A 27,321-nucleotide genomic window follows, 5' to 3' on the forward strand; every position below is an offset into this window, starting at 1 on the left:
AGCGAACCAATTAGAGCGTTCCACGGCACCTGGCCTCATCCTGAACGACACAGAGATCAGAGGTCTGCTGTATGCAGATGACTTAGTGTTGGCTTTCACCTACTAAAGAAGGTTTGCAGCAGCACCTTAACCTCCTGAAGAGATTCTGTCAGACCTGGGCCCTGACAGTAAACACAGCAAAGACTAAGATAATGATCTTTCAGAAACAATACAGAAATCAGGTTACACAGAATTTCTATTTAGACACCACTAAATTACAATATACAGAAAACTAGACTTACCTTGTCCTCAACATTACATACACAGGAAAGCTCAACATGGCTGTGAAAGACCTGAGGGACAAAGCAAGGAGAGCTTTCTCTGCAATAAAAAGAAACATTCAAATCTATATTCCAATTGAAATCTGGCTTAAATTTTTCAATTTGTACTAGAGCCAATAATTCTATATGGTAGCAAAATTTGGGGGCCAAAACTTAATAATGAATTTGACAAATGGGACAAAACAATCATAGAATCTTTCCATACTGAGTTCTGTAAAAGCATCCTGCAGGTGCACAAAAAAACACCAAATAATCTGTGCAGAGCAGAGCTTGGCCACCTCTTACTAAAAATACAGAAAAGATCAATAAAATTTTACACTCACTTAAAATCAGTAAACCCCCAGACATACCATCACAAAGCCCTAACATACCAGGAGCTGAAACCAGAGAAGAGTCCCCTCAGCCAGCTGGTCCTGAGGCTCTCTGCAGTAACAAGTCCCCGACAGCCTCAGGACAGCAATACCAACTCAAGCAGACCAAACCAAATTATCAGCAAGCAGAAAGAAAAATATATTGAATACTGGAAAGAAACGACCAAAACAAAAAAGTAAATCACAATGTTATGTGACCCTTAAAAGAGAATTCACACTGGCAAATTACCTGAGCACAATAAAATGTCCTAAACTAAGAAAAATGTTGACAACATACAGACTGAGTGAACACAGCCTGGCCATAGAAAAGGGTCGCCACAGACAGAACTATTTACCGGGAGAAATGCCCAAATGTCAAATTGCTGCAAAATATATCTCATCATGCCACGAACTGAGGACAACCAGTGGAAACTCTGATAAATAATTGTACTAATTTTCAAATTATTATTATTTTGATTGTTTGATATTTTGGTAATTGTTGTGTTTTTAAATGTCACATTTGATACTGATTTTTTGTAGTTAAAAAAAACAAAAAAACTATTCAATTAATTAAAAAAAATTTTGGTCTATTAATACACACACACACACACACACACACACACACACGTTACTGTGTGACAACCTGCGATTCACCAGGTTTAAGTGTACAGAAAACCCGATGTGGAATTTTCAGTTGGATTATGCTTTATATTATTATTACTTTACTTTGTGATTTTGTTTTTGTGAAATCTTTAAATACACCAATATTTTGTTTTGTGATAAGCTTTTAAGTTTGTGGTGTTTCTTTCTTTTATGGTCATTCAGTGGGAGGGTGTACGTTCTTTTACAATATACATCCTTTGTGACACTTGTCACCTGCTGCCCCCGTGTTCCTGCTCGACACCCTCTGCTGTAACTATTGTTACTAGTCCTATTGTTATTATTGTTATTATAATCATTAACATTAAGACTGTTACCATTGACACTACTATAAATATCTGTACCATTTTTCATTTAGTCTATAGCAACATCACCTTTACTGTCTGTACCTCTGTGTGTGTATATTGTGTAGGCTGCCTCCCTCCCCTCTCTCTCTCTCCTTCCATCCCTCTCTTTTTCTCTCTGTTCCTCTCCTGCTCTCTCTCTCTCTCTCCCTCTCTCCTTCACCCCAACCGGTCGAGGCAGATGGCCGCCCACCCTGAGCCATGGTTCTGCTTGAGGTTTCTGCCTCTTAAAAGGAAGTTTTTCCTTGCCTCTGTCTCCTAGTGCTGTTCTTGGTGGGAATTGTTGGGCTTCTGTAAATGACATCATAGAGTACGGTCTAGACCTGCTCTTTTATGAAAAGCGCTGTGAGATAACTGTTATGATTTGGCGCTATATAAATAAAATCGAATTTGATTTAAAATCCATTGACTACCATTATCTTACTGCCAGGAGAGAGACCTGGCTGGCACCCCAAATAATACTAATATTTAAAACTGTGCAACTCAGACTGTCACAACACACAACGCTTATTGTTCTATTTATTTACTTTTATTTTTACTATTTATTTTTACAGATTTTTTTATTATTATTATTTTATTTTTTATTAACACACACAAACTACTTTTACTGTTTTATTTCCTTATTTAATGAAATGTATGAAATTAATTGTCCTTATGTAATTTATACGTAGCTTTGGCAATATTGTTGCTATACATTCCTGTGGTCGCTGTTTTACACTTCATGATGAATCAGTTTAGCATCAAAATGATTTTGAAGCCGTTATCTTAAGGTAAAAATGTTTTAACAGCAGTTTATCTTTTGAATTCATTCTAAAATCACCACAAGCAAAGTGCACCAGAGTCCGCTCAGAACCAGACCGAGACCCATGTTTTCACATGGTATTGGTCCGGCTGTTTGGTCAGCACCAGACAGCTTTCACACCAGCCTAAATAAACTCAACCAATCAGGTTAGGTGTGAAAGCAGAGGTCCACTTTTTTCCAAATGTATACTTGGATGGCAGAGTATCAGGTCAAGTTAATACTAATTCAGTCTAATCCAATATTGCTGCAATGAGCCCTGTTTGTTCAAACGGATACTGTAGGTGTTGATTCAGCGTTGTGCTTGTTAATGCTGTAGTATGCATTGTATTTTGTTCACCCCATTTATATCAATGAACACTTTTCTCCCCATTATTTTCCATTTAGTACAATAAGGATGGCACCTTTGAAGTATTTGACTGTTTTGACTCGTAGCTCCAGGGTGGCGTCTTCATCACAGACAAAGATGGTGCGTGGGTGCTGCTGGAAGGCTGATACAGTCCACATGTGGTTCACCCCCTCCTCTATGGCTTTATACAGGGCAAAGGCTTTATGTGCTCCTGTGATCAGAATCATCACCTGAGCAGAGGACAACAACAGTATAATACTCCACTACATGCTGTGGACACAGGAAAGTAGGACCATTAAGAGTTACGCAATATATATTATTTAAATATCTGATCTTATTGAAACTGCCTGAGGTTTTAAAGTAGTAGCCACATAACAATGTGTTATTCTAGGACAAAGGAGAAATACATGTACTGCCCTTCAATCTGACCTCCTTGGCGTCCATGACAGTTCCAACACCCACAGTCAGAGCCATGGTGGGAACCTTGGAGAGGTCATTGCCAAAGAAACGAGCATTTGCCACAATGGTGTCCTTAGCCAGGGTTTTCACTCTGGTCCTGGAAACAAGGCTGGATCCCGGCTCATTGAAAGCTATGTGACCGTCAGGGCCAATACCTACAGAAAGACAATGAGAAGGAACCAGACAAAGACGAAGCTTTATGAGATAAATGATCCCTGACAGATATGAAAGACAAAATAATATTAAATATCATGTGTCTGACCTCCAACGAACAATTCTATTCCTCCTGCCTCTGCAACCTTCTGCTCGTAGGCCTGACACTCCGCCTCTAGGTCCTCTGTGTTTCCATCCAGGATGTGAGCGTTGGCTGGATCTATGTCAATGTGCTTGAAGAAGTTGTTCCACATGTAGGAGTGATAGCTCTCTGGATGAGCACGAGGTAGACCTGGAAAACAAGGTCACCCTTTTTACCTAAGAGCCACAGTGCCAGGAATCCAGCCTCCAGAGTGAAGACAGTAGATTTGATGTTCTACCTTCGGGGCCAGTGGCCCGGAGGATGTGGAAGGTATGAAATGAAACATATGTCCAGTGCTAACTGATGTAAACTCTTAAAAACTGGACCTGAACCTCCCTACATCATTACTAAAGGTGCTTGCACACTGCTCAGACAGCACCCAACACTAACATTCTAAGGGCCCTTGTCCACCAAAGCGGGTTTTTTTCTGACGTCAGCATCTTTTTTCAATTCATTGCAATGGGAGCGTCGCGTTTTTACAAGCTGGCAAAAACTTCAGCAGCGTGAGGAGGCGCTGAGTGTTGTTTCCACACTGGCCGCTAAGCGCTGAGCGTTTTTTTACCAGTTGCGGAGAGTTTAAAAATGAAAACGCTGCACTCGTCACTGTCACTTTTCACTCAGCTGACCAATAACAGTAGAGGAGGGGCGGGACAAATACCACACGGTAGCAACAGTTACTATCCTGGAAGGTCAAACCTCAGCTTTTGGACTAAAGGTTGGTAGGTCTATTCGCCAAGATGTTTCCTCGTCCACAAAATCTCATGAACCCACATAAGGCGAGTCCGTCCTCTCTCTCTCTACCTGCTTCAGACTTCTCTTCATATAGAGCAAGGGCCACTTAGACACTTTAGATGTAGGAAAACTTATTGCTGAAAATGTCGGGGGTTTTTTTACACTGGTGAAACCTTCCAGAGCCTTTCTTACCAATTTCGGATTGGTTGCTTAACAATTCGTGTGACCATCCATCAGGTTCACTGTAATAAACTCTTACTGTAATGTTATACATTAATAATTTATCATCATAAGCCTATATCATCTAGCCTACTGCTTACAGGCCAGGGATCTAATCTATAAACGGTGTGTGCACACAAAACGGGGGTGGATAATGTACCTGGGTCACCATGTGCGTCTTTATTATGTGTCCTCCTACCACCGTCACTACTCAGGAGGGATGCGCCTTCCTGCAGATCGCTTATTGGGGGGTTGAGCTCCTGTGCTGAAGCACTGCGTGTGTGCGCCAGTGTTACAGTGGGATACATTTCTTTTTTTAGTTTTTCTAATTTTAATGATGGACGTTTTACTGACCATCCCAGACCAGTCGTACAAGGAGCTCACAACAAGTTATTTTTCAGTAATATTGCAGTATCCAGATACCAGGATCTTCACTTCTATAGTCCTCCACTGGTTTTCACTCACAATTGCCCACAAGGAGAAAGAGCACATACTCGTAATAGCCTATAAATATGTATATAATACATTGTTTGTTAATAAACTCTGTGTTACTCAAACGTTTTTCACTGTGCTCCTAAATTTCTGAGGTCTAGATTTTTTCATTTACAAAAATTTGTGTTCCTTGGGAAAAAGGTTAGCGTAGAGCCTTACAGGCACATCAGTAAAATATCAAGTATCAATGCAAAAAAAACAAACACAGAAAGCAACTAAAATATACTTTTCTGTGAAAAATCTATAAATATAATTAATAAATAAATAAATAAAACAATTAATCACATAGTAATATATAATAGGCTACATTGATATAGTCAGCGGATACTATTGCAACAGGAATACATCAATTAAATAAAAAAGAGTTGTCATACTGCAGATGGTTGTGAGGACTAGGGACATTAAGCTGACCTATCTGAGCTTGTACATCTCGATAATAACATGGGTCTGACTCTTGAATGGCTCTAGCTTCATGCTCTAAGTACTGACAGTATGACGTTATGTTGTCAGAATGAGTGGCGGTTCTAGACCAATTTTATTAAGGGGGCCAGGCTGGGGACAGTTGTTTTGTCAGAGGGGCCCATTCAATTCAGGACAAAAAGAGACAAAGGCCATGTTCAAGCTTTCAAAATGTCTTGTTTAGTATATAAAGTAATGTTTTAGTAACTTAGTTATTTCAGTAACAGGATCTTTTCAGTAACTTAGTTACAGTTTTATTAAATTACATTATTAAAAAAACAAAAAAACATTCCTGTTAACTTTAGCTCAAGTTACAGAACATTCTTTGATGAAACACTTCTTTGTAAGGCTTAAAGGTCCAGTGTGTAATATTTCTGATGCTCTACTGACAGAAATGCAAAATAATATCCATAACTATGTTTTCAGTGGTGTATAAAGACCTTACATAATGAACCATTATGTTTTTATTACCTTAGAATGAGACATTTATATCTACATAACTGCGGGCACCCCCTGCTGTGGAGGTCGCTGTATTTTGTCGCTATGTTTCTACCATAGCCGTCAACGGACAAACAGCGCTACCGAGCGTGTTTCGTCATCACGCCGTTCTTCTTCTGATTGTATAATTCCAGTAGTGTAGACGCCTGTCACTACATTGAATACGTACAAAGAAGAAGAAGAGGGAATAATAATAATAATAATAATAGTAATATACAGTCTCTGAGTAGTCTTCTGGTTTATTAGAAGTAAGAAGAGAAGTGACATTTGGACAACTGAAGGAGCACATGAGTTATTTAGCACGAGAGACAGACAGCTGACAAGTCACCAATAATGAATACTTTCCGAATTCTTGACATGATCAAGATAAGATAAGTAAACCTCTTAGAGACTTACATGTCAATATCCAGTCATAGTGGAAAAAGGACACGTTTCAAACTTTATTTCTTATGCCTAATTAATATTTTTACCCCACTAAGCATAATGAGGCATATACAGTGGGTACGGAAAGTATTCAGACCCCTTTAAATTTTTCACTCTTTGTTTCATTGCAGCCATTTTCCAAAAATCAAAAAAAGTTCATTTTATTTCTCAGTAATGTACACTCAGCTCCCCATCTTGACAGAAAAAAACTGAAATGTAGAAATTTTTGCAAATGTATTAAAAAAGAAAAACTGAAATATCACATGGTCATAAGTATTCAGACCCTTTGCTCAGTATTTAGTAGAAGCACCCTTTTGATCTAATACAGCCATGAGTCGTTTTGGGAAAGATGCAACAAGTTTTTCACATCTGCATGCTGCCACCACCATGCTTCACTGTTGAGACTGTATTGGACAGGTGATGAGCAGTGCCTGGTTTTCTCCACACATACCGCTTAGAATTAAGGCCAAAAAGTTCCATCTTGGTCTCATCAGACCAGAGGATCTTATTTATCACCATCTTGGAGTCCTTCAGGTGTTTTTTAGCAAACTGGCAGGCTTTTAATGTGTCTTGCACTGAGGAGAGGCTTCCGTCGGGCCACTCTGCCATAAAGCCCCGACTGGTGGATTGCTGCAGTGATGGTTGACTTACTACAACTTTCTCCCATCTCCCGACTGCATCTCTGGAGCTCAGCCACAGTGACCTTTGGGTTCTTCTTTACCTCTCTCACCAAGGCTCTTCTCCCCCGATAGCTCAGTTTGGCCGGACGGCCAGCTCTAGGAAGGGTTCTGGTCGTCCCAAACGTCTTCCATTTGAGGATTATGGAGGCCACTGTGCTCTTAGGAACCTTAAGTGCAGCAGAAATTTTTTTGTAACCTTGGCCAGATCTGTGCCTTGCCACAATTCTGTCTCTGAGCTCTTCAGGCAGTTCCTTTGACCTCATGATTCTCATTTGCTCTGACATGCACTGTGAGCTGTAAGGTCTTATATAGACAGGTGTGTGGCTTTCCTAATCAAGTCCAATCAGTATAATCAAACACAGCTGGACTCAAATGAAGGTGTAGAACCATCTCAAGGATGATCAGAAGAAATAGACAGCACCTGAGTTAAATATGAGTGTCACGGCAAAGGGTCTGAATACTTCTGACCATGTGATATTTCAGTTTTTCTTTTTTAATAAATTTGCAAAAATTTCTACATTTCTGTTTTTTTCTGTCAAGATGGGGTGCTGAGTGTACATTACTGAGAAATAAAATGAACTTTTTTGATTTTTGGAAAATGGCTGCAATGAAACAAAGAGTGAAAAATTTAAAGGGGTCTGAATACTTTCCGTACCCACTGTATACTCCTCATAGCAGGTTGACCACATCCATCTCAAAGTTCTTGTCAAATGCTGTTGCCTTGGTGAGTAATTATTCGCCATGAAACAGGTAGCTGTACCCTAAACCCAAGCGGAAGTCAGCAACATGGAATTGAAGAAGTAACTGACATCAACCACACACAATTTCCACACTTCACCTGTGTAATACGTGCAGTGTTAACTTTAGAGCCGTGTCAGCAGACCTGCTGTGTACAGACCCTAGCTGTCGCTCCACCTGGGGTGCACAAGGGGGCAGGGGCCGTTCAGCGATGCTTGCAGCTTTAATTTGTATTCTACTCTCATTTTAATTTCATTGTGTAGCCCTGTGTTGTAGAATGACAAATAAATGAACCTTGAAATATCCTTAACACCCCTCTAAGCTGCTTCATACGTAGCCAAATACTGAAGGTGAATGGCATAGTGAGGGAAAGGTTCAGATTTTATTAGTCAGCCTATAACTCACCTACATATTCATCCATGTTGAATGTTTTCACATACTTGAAGGAAATATCTCCACTTCTGTAGAATTCAATTAACTTTTGGTAACAGCCATATGGAGTACTGCCTGAAAGAATGAGACACATTAATATACATTTAGCTTAATATTGATAAAGTTACATGAACAGCTTATCTTCTAACCCTTCCATTAAATTATTTTTTGTGTGAGTGTTACTTACCTGTAGGCAAGCCCAGAGTGAAGTATCTCTCAGCGGAGGGCTTAAATTGGACGATTCTGTTGCAGATGTATTTTGCTGCCCACTCGCTGGCCAGGTTATAGTCGTCCAGAATGACTAGCCTCATTGTGTTGGCTAACTAAATACAGAAAACAGAAAAATGTAATTAAGTTACAGTTTGAGCGGTAACCATGGTGGAAATAAAGTAGCAATATGAGAAAACACTAGGGCAAACACAACACTGACACATGTATGATATTATTTTGCTATAATAGCGACTGTTTTTGTGTTGGTAATCTGATATTCTCAAATTGCTGTGAGCTGAACTGAACTAGAAACATGAAACTTGGCGTGCTTGTTCTTCCACAGAATTATTACACTAATTGGCGCTGTAATTGAGCCACAAAAACTACAGGTTTTGAAAGGCCCCCTACTGCACACAATAAATCAGACTGACTTGAAATTTCTCACACAGGTCCAGCTCAATGTTCTCTACAAAATACTCCCAAGGTTCATTAACGTCCGCACACAAAAAATCTCCGCCAATTTGGATTTTTTGAAAAACAGCCTTTTTTCTCTCTTTTTTTTTTTTTTTTTTTAACAAATCTGCGCTGATAGTTTAATTCAAATTGACTGAGGTGGCACTTTAAATGCACAATAGCTGGACTTGGTATTATACAAATTAAGCTATAGATAAGAAAATGATTGTCCAATCGTTACCAAACTTGCAGGATATCTTAAATACCAATATCTAACCATGTGTGTGAAGTTATTTTGAAGTCGTTGATGCAAAAAAAAAGAAAGAAAGAAAGCCGCTTGCGGCTTTATTTAGGGCCCGAGCAAAAACCATGCAAGGTCCCTATTGAAACTGAGGGGATTGTTAAGGCCCGAGCACGAACTGTGTGAGGTTCTCATTGAATATGAAGGGATTCTTAGGGTGCATACTTTATCAAACTCCTCCTAGAGAATTAATCTGATCAAATTTTTGGTGTGTACCACTGTGACAGTGTCGAAAATCGATGATTCGCCACAAAACAGGAAGTTGTTACAGCTTCAGTGTACATGCTCACATCTGTACCAAATTTGACATGTATAATAACAGTCCTGCCCTGAACACATGCCAACATTCACTCAAAGTCATAGTGCCACCTGCTGGCAACATGAAATGACACGTAATGTACTACTACTAGCAGGCTGGACATATCAGCTCCAGAACTGTCCCAGAAAGCCCTTAACACATTGATGAAGCCATGTTGTAACTTGTAACAACTTGTGAGTTTGTAGTTAATGGCATGGGGGTTGCATGGCGGCAAAGTTCCACGCTTTTCCATGACACAGGAAGTTGTTGTAACTCGACTGTACATGCTCAGAGCTCTACCAAATTTTACACGTTTATTAAGAGTCCTGCACTGAACACATGTACATGTTGACATTCACCCACAGTCATAGCGCCACCTGCTGGCAACAGGAAGTGACCTTTAACGAAGCAGCCCCCACCACAAGTTTGACCTACATGTATGAAATTTCTGTGGCACATGTATCATGTCCAGACGTACCAAAAAGCCTCTTGGAGTGATGCTCTAAACCCAACAGGAAGTCAGCCATTTTGAATTTTATGGTAATTTTTGGATGATTTACACACTCTACTTTAAGGAACTCCTCCTAGGGATCAAGTCCGACCGACTTGAGATTTGTGCTGTGCAGTCTAAACCCAGTGACGATTAAAAGCTGTGCAAACAGTTTTCATGGAACGGTGTGCCCGTGGCACGGTTTCTAAAATCAATGACTCGTCATGAAACAGGAAGTTGTTGTAACTTCAGTCTACATGCTCACATATGCACCACATTTGGGATGCATTATAATAAGGTCCCACCCTGAACACATCAGCCGCCTGCCGCCAAGGGGCGGTGCTGATTCAGAAAAAATACGCTACACTTAGAAAAACCTGTGTAAAATAGTAATTTTTCATGGTACTGGTATGAAATTTAAACTTGGACTAGGTAAGGCTTTATGCCGTGGCCCTACAGTGTTTTCCAGCTAATATGTCCCAGCTACAGTTGTCTGCATGCTTGTTATCAAGTATTGTCAAGTGGAAAAGAAAAATATATTAGTTTTAGTGAGTTTAAACAAATATTAATCAATTCCAGTAGCACTTACAATCATTGTAACTTTTGGGTTAGACACTCGAGGGGCGGCTGTGGCTCAGGAGGTAGAGCGGGTTGGCCGTTAAGATATTCTGCTTTGTGGTCTATTTTAAAATAAATGGGACCATAATTTGCTAAAGACTTCAAACTAGCGATTGAGAACATAAACTCATCAGAAAAGTGTTTATTGAGGTAATTATTCAGGTGAGAAGTAGGGTCATTTTCCCATTATTTCTTATGGAGCCGGACTTCTTTTTGCACCCACAAGAGTCGGTCCCTCTAAGCCTGTGACAATCCAGAGCCGCACTGGCAGAGCTGCAGAATAAACTGCACAACCGCATCACACCTTGACACGCTACATGTGCGAAAGGCCCGCCCGCCCTGCTTGCAGCTTTACTTGGATATCAGTTACTGATCGGACTGATCTGATACATCACGACATCACATCCATACCAGAGTAAAGACAAATAACAGATTCAACTCAATGTTTCACTCCCAAGTTTTATATTTAATTTGTTTTCCTTTTCCCTGTTTTGTTAAAATCTGTGTTCACTGTAGGTTTGAACAACAAGAGGAGGACAAACAACTTTCTGCATTATTTGAAAGATTTATTTCCCCCATTAACTTTTATTATGGAGACAATTAAAGTCTGTCTGTCAGCAGGAAATACTTTTTACATCATTTCTCGTCATTTCGATTCAGTCATGAGGCTGGTCATTCCTTATTTCAGTTTCCTCTGAAACTAAGCCTACTAAATAAGTTCCAATGTTCAAAATACATCATAGTCATATTTTGGGTTATTCAATACAGAATTTAAAACCAGAATAGCAATAAATACAGATGCAGATACTACATAATATAAAGGCATTCTGCCAGTAGGAATGATCCTATGCCAATGAGCAGGACACAGTATAAGGATGCAGGTTGTTGTTCATGTGCAGTAGTTTGTTAAACAGGTAACAGCTACAGAGAGAAAACATGATCACTGTAAACCTTCATTAATATCAGCACAGTGCAGACAGACACACCACCATAAGTCTCTACAGCGGATCCAGCTGCCAATGCCGTCATCATCAGGAACGGAAATTGCTTCAGAGGAACAGACGTCTTTTTTCTCTAAAAACATATTTCCTAGTTTCTTCTCTCCTCACATGGACACAATTAAGAGACTTAAGATGCAGCTTAGTAAACACAATACACCTTGCGGCAAATGACTAGGCTACTAGGTGTGACAAAAACAGTGACATCTCCCCTTTTTATGCAGTTTTACAAACAGAAAAATGTTTCACAAATCTGAAATTGTGTCTCTGTTTTCTCTGGGATAATCTAGTCCACATTTCACCAATCTAGGTACAGTGGGCTTTGATCTGGACTTAGTCCAATGTGGTCTAGGTGTGACAAAAGCAGTGACAACGCCAATTTTGCATTTTCACACATTTGACAGTGGCTCTCAGACGGCATCAACGTCAACAGCTTTCACAACACGAAGAGGTGTACAACACAGGAGCTCAGCAATGGAAGCTAATTTCAGCCAAACACGAACGTTATTCAGAAATTGGTAACTGCATGTGTGCTTCACAAGCTGAATATCAACGATGATAGCTTCTCAAATATAGCGGTATGCTGTTGTCGAGGCAGGAAGAGATGGCCCGTAACAGTTACCAGTAACTTAACCATGAGTAAACCTTGGTAAATTGTTGTTTCAACTGAGTTTGGCGAGGCAGTGGTCAATAACGTTAGCAAGCGAAACGACTTGAATCGGCCCTGTTAACTTGTGACTTTTAGGCAAACGCGTCTGTGGTTATCGTAGTTACGACATCTGTTCAAAAAAAGAAGAGAATACGTAGCAGCCTGCTAGTGCCTCTTTCTATAGTTCACTAAAAAGTCAAAACATACCTTTCTGATTCGTGTTTGGAGTCTTGTGTCACGTACCACTTAGTCAAGCGTTGAACGTTGCTTGTTGTTAAGGTAAACGTTCCTCTTTCTTCCTTGTTGTTGAACGACGGTTGGCATCCAACATTAATGGTGCATTAGGGTGTTGTAGCCCTACTGGTTTTCAAACTAACTGGTCGCCGTACGCGTGCGCGTGTTGTGCGCAGCAGCTGCGGACTGACTCCATCCCCAGATTCGTCACACATTCACAAACATGTTCCCGGCGAGTTTCAAGTCGCATCTTAAATCTACTGCGGCGATCATGATTGAATAAGTGAGCACTACATTATCTAGCCACACACGAAAAAAAGAAATGGAAGAAAATAGACTTTTTACAAAATCGCGTCAAGCTGGATTCGAAGTCACCTGAGCAAAAAGTAACATCTGGTCCCAGATCTTCACGTTACCTGCGAGCTGATCCAGCAATCATAGATGACTGTCTTCCAGTCACGTATTGATTAAGCACGTCATCATCCAGGTAACACTTTGTTTGGGCTGCTCTACAACAGCTGGTTACTTTGAGCGATCTTAAAAATACCACAACATGTTTATCAAGGTGTTTTTCTCGTGGCAATATTGACCCCCTACACGCTATGACACGGGAATGCTTTTAAACAGTGACTCTCTTACTCCGACAATACTGTGAATACATGAATTTATTAAAACACCGAGCCACATGAGGAGCAGAAGTGGAAATATTCTGCCCACAACACAGTAGGCCTCATGGACTTAATGATTTACAGTCATCATCAACACAAAAAGCATCAAGTCAGAAATAAGGAAACGAAAAACTGGAATTTGTAAGGAAGTTACTTTGTGTTTTACACTTGATGAACAAGCAGCAAATACACTCCGGCGACCTGATTTAGGCTAATGTAGCCTTATGAAGATGAGCTTGAACAACAACTAACAAGTTAAATGGGTTTTAAGTTCGTGTTTTGGGAAATAAAAAACGAGGCTCAACTTGCAGTAGGCTACACAGTGTAACTCAGAATATTGCATATTGTATACTGCAGAATATTATGGAAGCATATAGGGGACAAAAATTAAAATTATCATGAAAACTTCCCACAATAACATTAAAATTTTCCACATATGTATGTGTTATTTAGGTAAACATTTAAATGAAAATGCAATCATTTTCATTTTCACATACTTGTGTGAGCAATCTAGGACCATATTAAAATGAAAATGGAAACAGCATTTGACATTGCATTTTCAAAGACTTAGTCTGCTCTATAGTGGACTTTATTCAAATGCAATGAGTGAAACAGCGCCCCCAGTCTATCAGGAGAAATTATTTAGCGTTCTCCTGACAACCAGCGAATACTTTTAAACTGTCCTCTGGCAGCAAGAAATCTGTTACCATTAAAAAACTGTAACCGATTAAATCAGTCACACACCTTTAAAAAGGGACATTTTTGAGTTTTTAAATATATTTATAACATATTTATTGCCATAGGTCATCAGGTTGTAATGCCATCTAAAATTTGAGGCATTCACCAACTTTCTCAGATGCCTATAAAAGCCTGTATAGGCCAACTGCTTTCTACGTGAAGGACTGGTCACATTTCCTGCGAAAAGCAACTGTCGTGCTGACATTTATGTACGCAATATTACAGCAAATCATGTGAAACACTGTAATTTTGTGTTTTAGTTGATTTAAACTAGATAATGTGAGCTTGCCTGCAATGATGTGTGAGAACTTTCACCGTCCACTTGATCAATACAACAAAATTCAAATTGGCCAGGAGGGAACAAAGATGAAGAGAATAAACAGTGAGTGAGTGATGAATAACGTAAGTAGTGTAGGCGGTGTAGCACAGGCACAACCTGGAGGAGGAACTAGTCTAAATGACTGTATTAGTATAATAATATAACATTATTAGTATGTTGTTAATTTAATATTTAACTGTAAGTTTGATATTACTTATACATTATGTTACTATATCCAATATAATTTCATATAATTAGTATATAACTTACCACTAGTACATTAGTTCAAATTACAGCTGCTTCAGTTTGGAGTTGTTTTTTTATTCATTAACTTCACTACCCCTCCAACCTTGATTTTAGGCAGGCTACTAACTCGTCAGTAATCATAACTGTTTATGCAGAACATTGAGTTCAACATTTATAAAGTTTGTTGCAGCACATCAAACTTTAAAAAAAAAATCCCGCTCCATCCAAGCTGTGCACAAAAAGTGACAGTGACAAGAGCATCGGCTTTATGAAAAGCTGAGTGCGTTTCAATGAAAGGCAGAGATTTAGCTAAATAGCCAGCTAACGTTATACAAACCCACATGCTCCTTCAATTTTCCCTGTTGTCTTCTGTCTTACCGATTCAGCTGCTGCCTGTTTTTCAGGAACGGGGCTGTTCAAGTGGCCATAGAGCGACCGGCCAACCGGGTTAATCCCGTTACTCCTGATCGCCACTCCGACTATGTTTTGACTCGGAAATCATTTTCCGGTTCGCACGGATCTATTTTTTGGAGCGTTTAAGAGTGAAATAGGCGCACGGTAGATCCCTGCGCCTAACGTTACAGAAATTAATCACACAGTCGCTACTCACTGCCTGTTTAGTGTTTTTGGCTATGCATTATAAATAAATGCGTTCACCTACACTTTTAGCAAACAAACTTTTAGACAAACAGGATTTTCACATTGAAAAAAATATCTTCAAAATTTAATACCTTGTTAAATGGCGATAAAGACTTTTTAATGGCCTTAATTTTCGAAAAATTTATTTATTACCTTTTAAGACCCTGCGGACACCCTGTAATTGTAATCTCAATGTTCTAAATCAAAACAGACAACATACACGTAATTTATTTTTATAATTTAATGTTAATGTTGTAACATACTCCTTTAAAGGGAAGATGTACGATACAATTTGTAAAGTATTATATTTATCACAGTCAGTGTTTTGGGAACAGTTGGTTTCTATCTGGGATGTGGAGTGGAAGTGTTAAGAGAAGTAGAAAGTGGAGGTCAAATGTCCATATTCTTCTCTGCAGCAGAGCATAATGATGATGGTCCCAGGTTGTCACTGGAGACAGGAGGCTGGATCCACCAGGTATGAGTTAAAATGTCCACTTTAGTCTTTCTTTTTGTAGTCCTCTAAGTTAGCCAGGACCCACCCAGCTGGTCCCAGAATGGCCAGGGAGAATAAGCCCATTCCAATGACAGTTTCCTGGACAAGAGAAAGAGAGGATTCTGTTAGCCAACCAGCATCTTTGCTGCTACATAAGAAAATCCATCAACCACACTGTAAGTGTGTCAAAGGCCGTGTTTACCCTGTTGGCCCCAAGTTCACATCAGCGCTCAGAGCCGTATTTTTTGGGTACAGCGTTCAGGTCTGTTCAACAGTTTCTCATGCAGAGAGTATATTTGGGCAGCCCACCCACAATCTACCATAGTTTTGTATTCACTTTTCATTTTCAATGTGCTGATTTGAGCAAAATTCTTGGCCTTTGGAAGACCATGACTTTTGTTCAAAGACTATCTCTGAACCAACACAGGGTTTAGGTTTAGCATCTCCGCCCTATCCTATACGACCACCTGTTATCACGTTCCTGAGCGAAACGGAGCAGCACAGCTAGTAGGTGGACCTTGAAGCTACGATTATTTTAACATAACCTTAACCCTCAGACACATGATTAATTCCTGCCCTTTGTTCTCCTTCCTTCATGAAGACTCTGATCTGTTTTTGTAGAAGCTACTTTAGAGGAGTGCTGACTTCACTTTCATCAAAGTGGAATCCTCTACTGTTGTCAATAATTGCATCAACACAAACACAGGGCTGGACGATATGGTCAAAAATGTTATCACAATGAAAAGTTTCATATCTTTGATCATGTTGTTTTAAATCGTTATTTCTTTTGAGTTTAAAGGCTGATTTTTGTTCCTGAGTAAAAGTTGAAGAAACCCGATGGTTAATTGTGGTTTAAATTTCTTTATGGTAACACTTGATGCCAAACAGTGGATCACTTCACAACAAATATGCATGAGTAAAATGAAGTAAAAGCTTTTTTCAGTCCTTTTTCCCTCAACAAAATATACATCTAAATAACGAAAATAAGTCCTAATTCGTTTATGACTCAAGTGAATAAAGTTAAACATTTATTGAACATTTGTTATATTGTTATTGAAAAAACTATATTGCGATAATTATGGTTATTGTTTTATTGTCCAGCCCTACACAAACACCAAGCTCTCAAAGCACTTAAGTATTCTTAACTGGGTATTAACTTGAGACTTTGTTACTGGTCTGTCAATGCAGAAGCAATGTAGCTGACCTTGTTTGTTACAGTTAACGTTAAGTTCCTTCTGACCAAATAACAAAATGGGAAAAGCTGAACATCTGACTACTTTCTGAATTCACTGTATGGCCACATGTCCGTGAACACGGCTTCACTACACTGACCGTTTTATCAACACATTTCTGTGTAAATCCATAGCGGATAGAGCGCTTATAGCTTAGATAGCATGGCTAACTAAGGTTAGCTTGGGCCTAACTTGGTGAAGAAAGTGGAACTGTGAGGCTACATGAAAATATGAGCGGCGATTTGAAATCCTTTACTAGACATGCATGTATTCTTATTCATCTGCATGTTAATTACACACGTTGACCTTTATAATAAAATAGTCTGACAGTGCCCGCTGAATTCGTTTTTGACCTCATCAGCCAATGACAGCTAATGGCCCCTAGCAAGCCACCCAGTTAGCATCAGCTCGAGGTGGTTTAGCGATAAACTTACAGCGGCGCCGACCTTTCCCTTAGCCGGTTTGGTGTAGAGGTTAGCCCTCTGACAGACGGTGTGTCCCCGCATGGCTGGAGCAGCACGACTAGCGACGAACCTTAGGAGCCCCGGCATGTTTATCTGCTAACAGTTACGGTACAGTGTTACCGTCGACAACGAGAAGGTGGTGTGGAGTGAAGAGGAACCGGATCAACGAAAAGGTCATTTCTCTTCTTCTCTTAACCAGAGACGAGCAGCGAGCCGCACAGTGCCATCTACTGTCATGGTGTTAATGGGCACGGACCATAGACTGTATATAAAAAGGCATGGACAGGGCTCTCAGCTCACGCATTCTTCGGGCCTTTCCGAAACTAGACCCTCGCCGCTGCCTCTCCGACACGGAGTGAACTCTGGTCGGAGTCACCCTCACAGCCAAATCGAGCCCGTGTAGGGTTTAAATACAGCGACAACTTTCTGACGAACTCCCCTCTCCCCCCAGCGTAAATAGGATCTGACGTTACCGCTGCTCTCACTGCTATATGTGTATCAAATGAACTACAGTGGTATTAAGATTCAGGATTGATGTGTGTGTGTGTTTTGCAATAATGAAACTGAAAGCATTTGTCATTCATTTTGTTTGTGTCGAATATTTCTTTAAGAACATGACTTTAGATATTTCCGAAAATAAATATTATATCCTTTTGTGAAAAGATTGATATTCATTGTAAAGGCAAGCCTACATTTTTAAACTTGTTTATCTTAGCCCATATGAAAAAGATTACATTCACAAATACAACATTTCAATATAAATCATAGCCTACATTATATTGAAGCCTTAGGCTATATAGCCTGAAGAATTTAAAACAGTTAATAGCCTATGTATAAAGACTTAGGCTAACTATTTTTCTTTAATGCCTTTGTTGCTTGTTAAATGATACCCTGTGTATCTAGTTGTGCCATGTTCTTTCTCATATCGTTTAATGTAGTCTATTTTGTTTTGGCTGAAGATTTTCACATAATCAGAATCAGAATCAGCTTTATTGCCAGGTATGTGTACACATACGAGGAATTTGACTCAGGATTGTACATTGCTCACGATGTGCTTACTCATACAATAATACAATAACACAATAATAAAATAAAATCAGACACAGGCAACAGTGTAGACAACAGAAATATACACACTATGAACAAAAAACAATAACATATTGACAAACTGTGTAGTGAGTGCAAAAGATGCATGAGTAAATTATTATTATCATTATTATGTACATGTCAGAGGTGGATGTGATACAGGTACACATACATGCTTACATGTACACAAGTACATAGTACGATGGAGCATAGTGCAAAGGATGCTGGAATAAATAAGTATTATTGTGCAGGTGTTATGTACTTGAGGTAGGTGGATTTGGTATACAGTATATACAGTATGACAATATAACAGTATGAACAGCTCTGAAATAGAGAATGATGAATAAATAATAATAAGTGGTAACCAGTAAACAGGTGGCTGATTAGAGACAGAGTTACTGTTTTATTGCAAAGGAGTTGTTCCTAACAGCGTTAGTCAGATGTCAGCTGTTCATCAGAGTGATGGCTTGTGGGAAGAAACTGCTTCTGTGTCTGTTGGTTTTGGCGTACAGTGCTCTGTAGCGCCTACCAGAGAGGAGGAGCTGGAACAGGTTGCGCCCGGGGTGAGATGGAGCTGCAGTGATGTTTCCTGACGGTTTCCTGACTCTGGAAATGTAGAAGTACTGAATGGAGGACAGGTTGGCACCCATGATCTTTTCTGCAGTCCTGACTGTCTGTTGTAGTCTGCTCCTGTCCTTTTTGGTGGCAGATCCAAACCAGACAGTGATGGAGGTGCAGACTTCACTCAGGCCTGGGCAGGCAGTGTAACTGTCGCCCAGGAAAACCATGAGTAATATTGTTTATTTCCATTGGCGGCACAGAGAGGACCTGGACAGGGGCGGGCTGTAGAGACGTGATTGTGTACAGGGCGTGGGCTACTTAAATAGGAACACACTACTCGCCAGTGCTTCTTTTGTTGTAGGAACAAGCGGTGGAGACTAAGGGATTGACGGAACGAGCCGTAGGGGAGCAGTGTGACCTGTGGAGCCGCTTGACGTGTGGGATTGATGAACTGACCGAGTGACTGAGAGCTGGCACACTATTATTAATTCCCCTTTTTGTATAGCTCCCTTTTTAACTTGTGTCATCATCACATTGATTTTAGTTAGGCCTTTTTTACATCATGTCTGATTTTTAATTGCATCAATAAATTGTAACTAAGTGTGGTTTCTGCTCTGCTCCAACCCCGATTTAAAAAAATCTGTGTGTGTGAGTCCTAGGGCTCAAAGTACCCCCTAGGTGGCGTTGTCGGCGTTTCTTTTTAAATATATTTTACTTAAAGCTTTTAATTGAGAATTTTTTATTGGACATCTGTACACCAACCTTTGTTTATGTAGAGACCTCTCCCCTTGTTTTTCCTGTGAGCAGCGTTACGCAGTCCGCCCAGAAAATATTAAATCCCAGTAGGTGAAGTGCGTTGTCCAGGATGTGCTCGGTGAGCCAGGACTCGGTAAAACAGAGGGCGGCAGATCTGCAGAAATCCGAGTTAGTTCTGTTGAGGAGCAGCAGTTCCTCCATTTTGCTGGCTACTCTGGACATTTGCCAGGTTTATAGAAGGGAGCACAGTGCAAAAACCAAGCTGTCTCAGTTTAACCAGTGTGCCTACGCTTTCCCCTCTGGCGTCTCCGGAAGATCCCAAAAAGAGCTGCCACTCCTCCAACTAATAACTGGGAAAGTTTCAGGTTCGATAAGGAATGTTTAAGAGAGAGTTTAAGAGGTAAATGTTACCAGAGAGGGACGGCAGAAAACAGAGTTAATAAGCAAAAACACACAAAGCACTACAGAACATAATCCAGAGGCTGCCATCCTCCGCAGTGCCATCTTGCAGTAGCCTATCTATGCAGTAAAGATGAAGCTAAAACAGGACGTTTATCAGGAGGTATGCACAGTGAGTTTGGCAGGACATTGGGACAGTAGTGAAACTGGAAGGTATCTATATAATATACAGAAACATGTTGGTGCTGGGAGGATGGTGGGCTGGAAACGTGGGGAAGAAAATTTAATCACTCATCTGAGAATAGGACATACAGGTCTCAACCTTTCATTATATAAAATAGGCAAGCACCCAACTGGGAAATGTATATACAGGTGCTGGTCATATAATTAGAATATCATCAAAAAGTTGATTTATTTCAGTAATTCCATTCAAAAAGTGAAACTTGTATAATGTATACATTCATTCTACACAGACTGATATATTTCAAGTGTTTCCTTTTAATTTTGATGATTATAACTGACAACTAATGAAAACCCCAAAATCAGTATCTCAGAAAATTAGAATATTGTGAAAAGGTTCAATATTGAAGACACCTGGTGCCCCACTCTAATCAGCTAATTAACTCAAAACACCTGCAAAGGCCTTTAAATGGTCTCTCAGTCTAGTTCTGTAGGCTACACAATCATGGGGAAGACTGCTGACTTGACAGTTGTCCAAAAGACGACCATTGACACCTTGCACAAGGAGGGCAAGACACAAAAGGTCATTGCTAAAGAGGCTGGCTGTTCACAGAGCTCTGTGTCCAAGCACATTAATAGAGAGGCGAAGGGAAGGAAAAGATGTGGTAGAAAAAAGTGTACAAGCAATAAGGATAACCGCACCCTGGAGAGGATTGTGAAACAAAACCCATTCAAAAATGTGGGGGAGATTCACAAAGAGTGGACTGCAGCTGGAGTCAGTGCTTCAAGAACCACCACGCACAGACGTATGCAAGACATGGGTTTCAGCTGTCGCATTCCTTGTGTCAAGCCACTCTTGAACAAGACACAGCGTCAGAAGAGTCTCACCTGGGCTAAAGACAAAAAGGACTGGACTGCTGCTGAGTGGTCCAAAGTTATGTTCTCTGATGAAAGTAAATTTTGCATTTCCTTTGGAAATCAAGGTCCCAGAGTCTGGAGGAAGAGAGGAGAGGCACAGAATCCACGTTGCTTGAAGTCCAGTGTAAAGTTTCCACAGTCAGTGATGGTTTGGGGTGCCATGTCATCTGCTGGTGTTGGTCCACTGTGTTTTCTGAGGTCCAAGGTCAACGCAGCAGTCTACCAAGAAGTTTTAGAGCACTTCATGCTTTCTGCTGCTGACCAACTTTATGGAGATGCAGATTTCATTTTCCAACAGGACTTGGCACCTGCACACAGTGCCAAAGCTACCAGTACCTGGTTTAAGGACCATGGTATCCCTGTTCTTAATTGGCCAGCAAACTTGCCTGACCTGAACCCTATAGAAAATCTATGGGGTATTGTGAAGAGGAAGACGCGATACGCCAGACCCAACAATGCAGAAGAGCTGAAGGCCACTATCAGAGCAACCTGGGCTCTCATAACACCTGATCAGTGCCACAGACTGATGGACTCCATGCCACGCCGCATTGCTGCAGTAATTCAGGCAAAAGGAGCCCCAACTAAGTACTGAGTGCTGTTCATGTTCATACTTCTCATGTTCATACTTTTCAGTTGGCCAACACTTCTAAAAATCCTTTTTTGTAGTGGTCTTAAGTAATATTCTAATTTTCAGAGATACTGAATTTGGAATTTTCATTAGTTGTCAGTTTTCATCACAATTAAATGAAATAAACATTTGAAATATATCAGTCTGTGTGTAATGAATGAATATAATATCCAAGTTTCACTTTTTGAATGGAATTACTGAAATAAATAAATTTTTTGACGATATTCTAATTATATGACCAGCACCTGTATTGTAACCAACCAGAAACAGTTGAACATGTTCTCCTTCAGTGTAGGAGATACACTATCAGGAGGGGTCACCTCTTTCAGTCATTACGGAAGGCAAAACATCATGGTGTCACTGTCATATCCACTGCAGGGCCAGTAATATTGCCGTCAATTCTGTGGTATACACTGACACATGATCTGATATTCTTTTATTAATGTATAACTCACTTGCTGGAATATAAAATGCTGCACCTGCATGCCCTGATCAGGATCTTTGGAGCCATCTGTGAATTTAAATACAGAGTCTGAAATATAAAATGCAAAATAATTCTACTATGCTGAATTCTGGAAGTTGCTTTGACATATCTTTCAATTCCTGCTGAATGTTTAGGTCTACACTTGGTATTGGGCATAACCAGGGAGGAATGGAAGACTGTGATTCTGTAGGGCTGTAATCTAACTCGTAATCCTATGACTTCTGCCTTTGCATCACCAATCCACCCAAAACTAGTGAAATTTGTTACATTGTGTCCTTGGCAGGATGAGAATCATATTGCCTCTGGAAATTAACCCAGTATGAAAGCATTATCTGTACTCGCCTGATCCTTAACGCCATTTCTCCCATTTCCACCTGCATTGCTGATAGCGGAGGTGGTCTGACTGATCCACTGCAAATTCTCAAGGCCTGAGCTTGTAATACATCCAATTTCTTAAGGTTTGATTCTGCCGCTGACATGTACGCTACACATCCATAGTCAAAGACAGACCTCATGAGTGCCAGTATATATTTTTTAGAGCTGCTCTACTTGCTCCCTACTCTTGTCCTGACAGACATTGTAAGACAAGTATTGATGACCCTTTTACATTTGTTCTTATTTGCTCATTCTTAACTGTCTAAATGAGTATTCCATGTGAGCTTCTTATCAAACCATACCCCAAGAAACGGTTTTGACTTGCTCAAGTGGTTTTTCATATAATTTCATGGAAATTGGTGTGACTTTTGCAGTCTTGAGAAACAAATCACCTGTGTTTTTGCTACAGATAATTTGAATCCCCATTTATTTGCTAATTTCTCCACATCCAAGATTTCTCTACGCTTTGTTCAACCTGAGAGAAGATGTCATTTATCATTATGTTGAATAACAGCGTGCTACACACACTACCTTGACTCCGCCTTATACACACTGGAGTATTCTGCGCCTACTCTTACTTGTATTTCCCTGTCAAATAAAAAGTTCATAACCCAATTATATGTTCTACCACCAATACCCAATGACTTCAGCTTAATAAATAACCCTTCTTTCCAGAGCATATCGTGTGCTTTTTCTATGTCGAAGAATAGAGCTATCAATACTTCTTTGTGGGTCTGTGCTTTCCTGATGTCTGATTTTAAGCACAATACTGAGTCCCCTACGGAACCTACTTTGTCAAGGGTACAGAAGAGCTTTACTCTCTAGGAAATATGTTAAACACTCTGTGACCATTCGTTTCATAATTTTGCATAAATGTGAAGTTAATGCAATAGGTCTGTAGCTAGAAGGGTCTGACTGATCTTTTCCTGGTTTTGGAATGGGCACTATTATTGCTTGTTTCTAAGCTAAAGGCAGTTGGCCAATATCCCAAACTCTATTAAACAATCCAGTGTACTATCTGTCATGTGTGCCAGCATTCCATAACATACACCATCTTTCCCTGGAGTGGTCTGACGAGCACTCGCAATTGCTCTTCTGAGCTCAAACATATTAAACGGTAGATCTAACAGATCTCCTGACAACTCCCTTTTCTCTGTTATTTTGGGATTCTCCATTAAGATTCTATCTCTACACTGCCTAGCCTCATCTGTAAGATTTTATGAACTATGAACCCTTTCAAATGTTTGTGCAAGAAGTTCCGCCTTTTCTAAATTATTGACAGCCATTTTTTTCCCACTGTTCAACACTGGTATCTCATAATTTCTTCTAATGCCCCCATGCTTCTTATCAAGCCCCGCACATCTGACAGCTGTACTTCCCTTCCAATTGTGCTACAATACTGCCTCCAGAATGTTCGTTTTTGTATTCTTTGATACTGAATCAGTGCATCCTGAGAATGCAGTTTCTTGAGCTCTCTAAATGCTTTATTCCTGGCCTCTATGGCTTTACTACAGTTATCATTCCACCAGGGTACACTCTTGGACTGTTTAATTCCTGGACTCTTAGGGATTTCCTCAGTAGACTGAATAATCTAATTATTCTATTATTCTATCTATTAATAACTATTTCACTATTGATTATGTTTATATCTGTCTGGTTCTCCTCTTTAATTTTCCTGAATCTGTTTGTACTGATCTCTTGGAAAACATCCCAGTTAGCATTTCCCAATTTCCATCTGGGAATTTTCTTACCCTTATCATAATAACCTTCAATGCCAACTTTAGTTACCACAGGGTAGTGATCAGTTCCTATTGTGGTATGTTGTATCACATTCCATGTGCTTAAACCTGTGTTCGGTCAAGTGCTGCCTCTGTGTTTTACATATATATCATGTCCCTTCCCCATTATTAATACATACCAAACAGTGATTATCTATAAATTCTTCAACTACTAAACCATTTAAATCTGTTCTATTGCTGCCCCATAGTGAATTATGTGAATCCCCACACCATATTACATTGTCTTGCAATAGTCCTCCAACATCCTCTGATATATCTAGACTTATTTTCCCACATGGATTATAATAATTTATTATGTCAATATTACCTCTATTAGTCCATACCTTAACCACAATTGATTCATGATCTGTGCTTATACGTACAGTATAACCTTATAATTCATTCTATTTTGTATGAATGTCACAATGCCTCCACCTTTGCCAGATTCTCTATCTCTCCTAACAGCAGCATATCCCTTCATAATAAAGTCCAACTGTGGCTTTAAACATGTCTCCTGTATACAAATTACAAATGGTTTGTCTTCCTACTTATCAATATACTGTTTAAACTCTTGGCCATTTGAAATTTTGCTTCTTGCATTCCACTGGAGTAGAATTAACACCATTACGAGGATCCAATACATGTCTGAGATGAGATATCTTCATTAAGAATTGAGGGGCCGTACAAGCCATAATCTATTCTGTACCTCTCACATACCTTTATTCTCCTTTCACATACATATATTTTCACTCACACATTCATACATTTTCACTCTCACATACATATATTCTCCTTTCACATGCAGAAATTTTCTTCACACACATACATTTTCATTCTCATATTAATATATTTTAATGCACACATTCATACATTTTCATTCTCATATTAATATATTTTAATGCACACATTCATACATTTTCATTCTCATATTAATATATTTTAATGCACACATTCATACATTTTCATTCTCATATTAATATATTTTAATGCACACATTCATACATTTTCACTCACACATTCATACATTTTGCGTACACGTGTATTTAACATTATATATAATATATGCATGTAGGAGAAGAATATATGTACGTGTGAGACAAAAGTATAGTGGAAACGGAAGGTAGAACATTTATTGCGCAGTGATTGGCTGAGAAGCTCGAGTAAGGTCTGGGGGGAGGGGGCAACGAGAGAATGATTGATATCTGCATACAGCATGCAAATCTTCCCGAACCAGCCATCCTCTCGTCAGCTCCGAAGTAAGTCTGTTACTCTCTGCTGCTGTTTTCTCACATAGAACCAGGCGTGTTACAGGTCTGCTGGAACTAGCGTTAATGTTTGCTAATATGTGACAGCTAATGTTAGACTCTATGTGAACAAAGAACTCCAGAGAGAAACAGGCTTTTGAATTCTAGGTAAACTAGTGTAAGCCATAGCCTAACACTGCTACTTGAGGTAGGTGGTGCGACCGCCCAGGCCCACGGTTTAAAGGAACCCACCTTGGACCTAGTCTGCCTGACTTAATATGCATTTTTGTTGTTGTCACACTGTGGGCGTGTCTGCTCTGTTTTGGTTCTCAGTCTGTTATTTCTAATCTTGTTAGTATCGGTCTTATAGTATGTTGAATTTTGGGTTCTGTCCTGTCTATTGCCTGGTGTCCAGTATCTGTTAGTAAAGTTAGTCTGTGTTTTGAGTTTCAGTTATTTCTTGTGTCCAGTTACTCTGTGTTTTGTGCTGGTTAGTCTGTTACTGTCTGTGTGTCTGGTTGTGGCGTTATGATCCGATTAGTCATTATGACTTTGATGCTTCTGCTTTAGTTTCCTTGTAGCCTTGTTTATTATTTCATTCATCCGCATCTTTAAGTTTACTCAGTATGTGTCTTGTATCTTAGGATTAGCTGTATGTCTTAGCTCCCAGTCCTGTGCCTTAGTTCATGTCGTAGTATTTGCTTCTAGTTCTTTCTCTGCATCATTTTGGTTTAGTTTGCGCGGTACTCTGTGTTCTAGTTCTGTGTTCTCATTTAGGTTTTGTCTGTTATGATCCCTGTTATAGTTGGTCGGTGTTTGTTGTTTACATGGGTTTCTGTTACTGTCTGAATTAGATTCTTGTCTGGTATTTTGTTACATGTGTTCTGTCTGTGTTGGTTATTTTGCCCATGTCTGTCAAGTGTTCCGTCTGTTCCCTGCTCCTCTCTGCCTGCCTGCCTCTCTCTGTCTTCCCCTGCTCTCTCTCTGCCTGCCTGCCTCTCTCTGTTTCCCTGCTCTCTCTCTGCCTGCCTGCCTCTCTCTGTCTTCCCTGCTCTCTCTCTGCCTGCCTGCCTCTCTGTCTTCCCCTGCTCTCTCTCTGCCTGCCTGCTCTCTGTCTTCCCCTGCTCTCTCTCTGCCTGCCTGTGTCTTGTTAGTCTCATGTCTGTCACCTGGTGTTTCTGTCTAGTCTTTGTCGGGTCATTGCAGTGTGAAGAAGCGCTGTCTGTTTGGATATCTGCCTGTAATTCTGTCGGCCTGTATTTTGGATTTTGTGTTGCCCTTGTGGAGTCTTGTTGGGACCCAGCCACTGCTTGTAAGTGCGCTCGCCTTTTGTTTGTTTAATTAAACTTTTATACCTGCTCCGCACGACGTGTCTCGCATTTGGGTCCACCTACCGGTATTCAGTTGTTTAGTTTAATATTTTGAATACAGTTTGTTTGCATTCTTGATTGCAAAAAACTCAGACTCAGACCCAACTGTGTTCTGCAAAGACAAGCCCCCATCGCTGCCAAGAGGTTTCATATCATGCAGCAAACAGCACCAGTGTGGAAACAGTGCCCCCTTAATAGGAACCCATCGCCAGGGGTGGGTAGTACTCCTTATAAGTAAGGCAA

General features: G+C 40.0%; 2 protein-coding genes across 5 annotated transcripts in view; both read right to left on the minus strand.

Moving 5' to 3' along the window:
- The window catches only part of LOC119910053 (glucosamine-6-phosphate isomerase 2), a 32,139-nt gene extending 19,478 nt beyond the window's left edge, over nt 1-12,661 (minus strand). Inside the window, exons 1-6 of one of the 4 annotated variants that reach the window (XM_038728414.1) lie at nt 12,510-12,661; nt 8,437-8,572; nt 8,223-8,324; nt 3,544-3,726; nt 3,252-3,436; nt 2,878-3,052 (exon numbers count right to left, since the gene is read on the minus strand). In XM_038728414.1, the coding sequence (XP_038584342.1) occupies nt 2,878-3,052; nt 3,252-3,436; nt 3,544-3,726; nt 8,223-8,324; nt 8,437-8,560 (769 nt within the window). In that variant the 5' untranslated portion in view covers nt 8,561-8,572; nt 12,510-12,661. Of the gene's footprint in view, nt 1-2,877; nt 3,053-3,251; nt 3,437-3,543; nt 3,727-8,222; nt 8,325-8,436; nt 8,573-12,473 lie in introns of all 4 variants that reach the window. The other 3 variants (XM_038728413.1, XM_038728415.1, XM_038728416.1) reach the window with 3 other exon arrangements.
- Nucleotides 12,662-15,333: 2,672 nt separating this feature from the next.
- Nucleotides 15,334-17,635, minus strand: LOC119910933 (cytochrome c oxidase subunit 8B, mitochondrial-like; the record flags this gene model as incomplete). The annotated part of the gene is given in 2 exon segments (XM_038729779.1): nt 15,334-15,702; nt 17,270-17,635. Coding segments are annotated over 2 exon segments (213 nt in total). The 3' UTR covers nt 15,334-15,606.
- Nucleotides 17,636-27,321: the final 9,686 nt, after the last annotated feature.

Source organism: Micropterus salmoides, unplaced genomic scaffold, assembly GCF_014851395.1.
Source record: "Micropterus salmoides isolate LMB-PRFRI ecotype aquatic unplaced genomic scaffold, ASM1485139v1 Ms_hic_scaffold_19, whole genome shotgun sequence".
Lineage (NCBI taxonomy): Eukaryota > Metazoa > Chordata > Actinopteri > Centrarchiformes > Centrarchidae > Micropterus > Micropterus salmoides.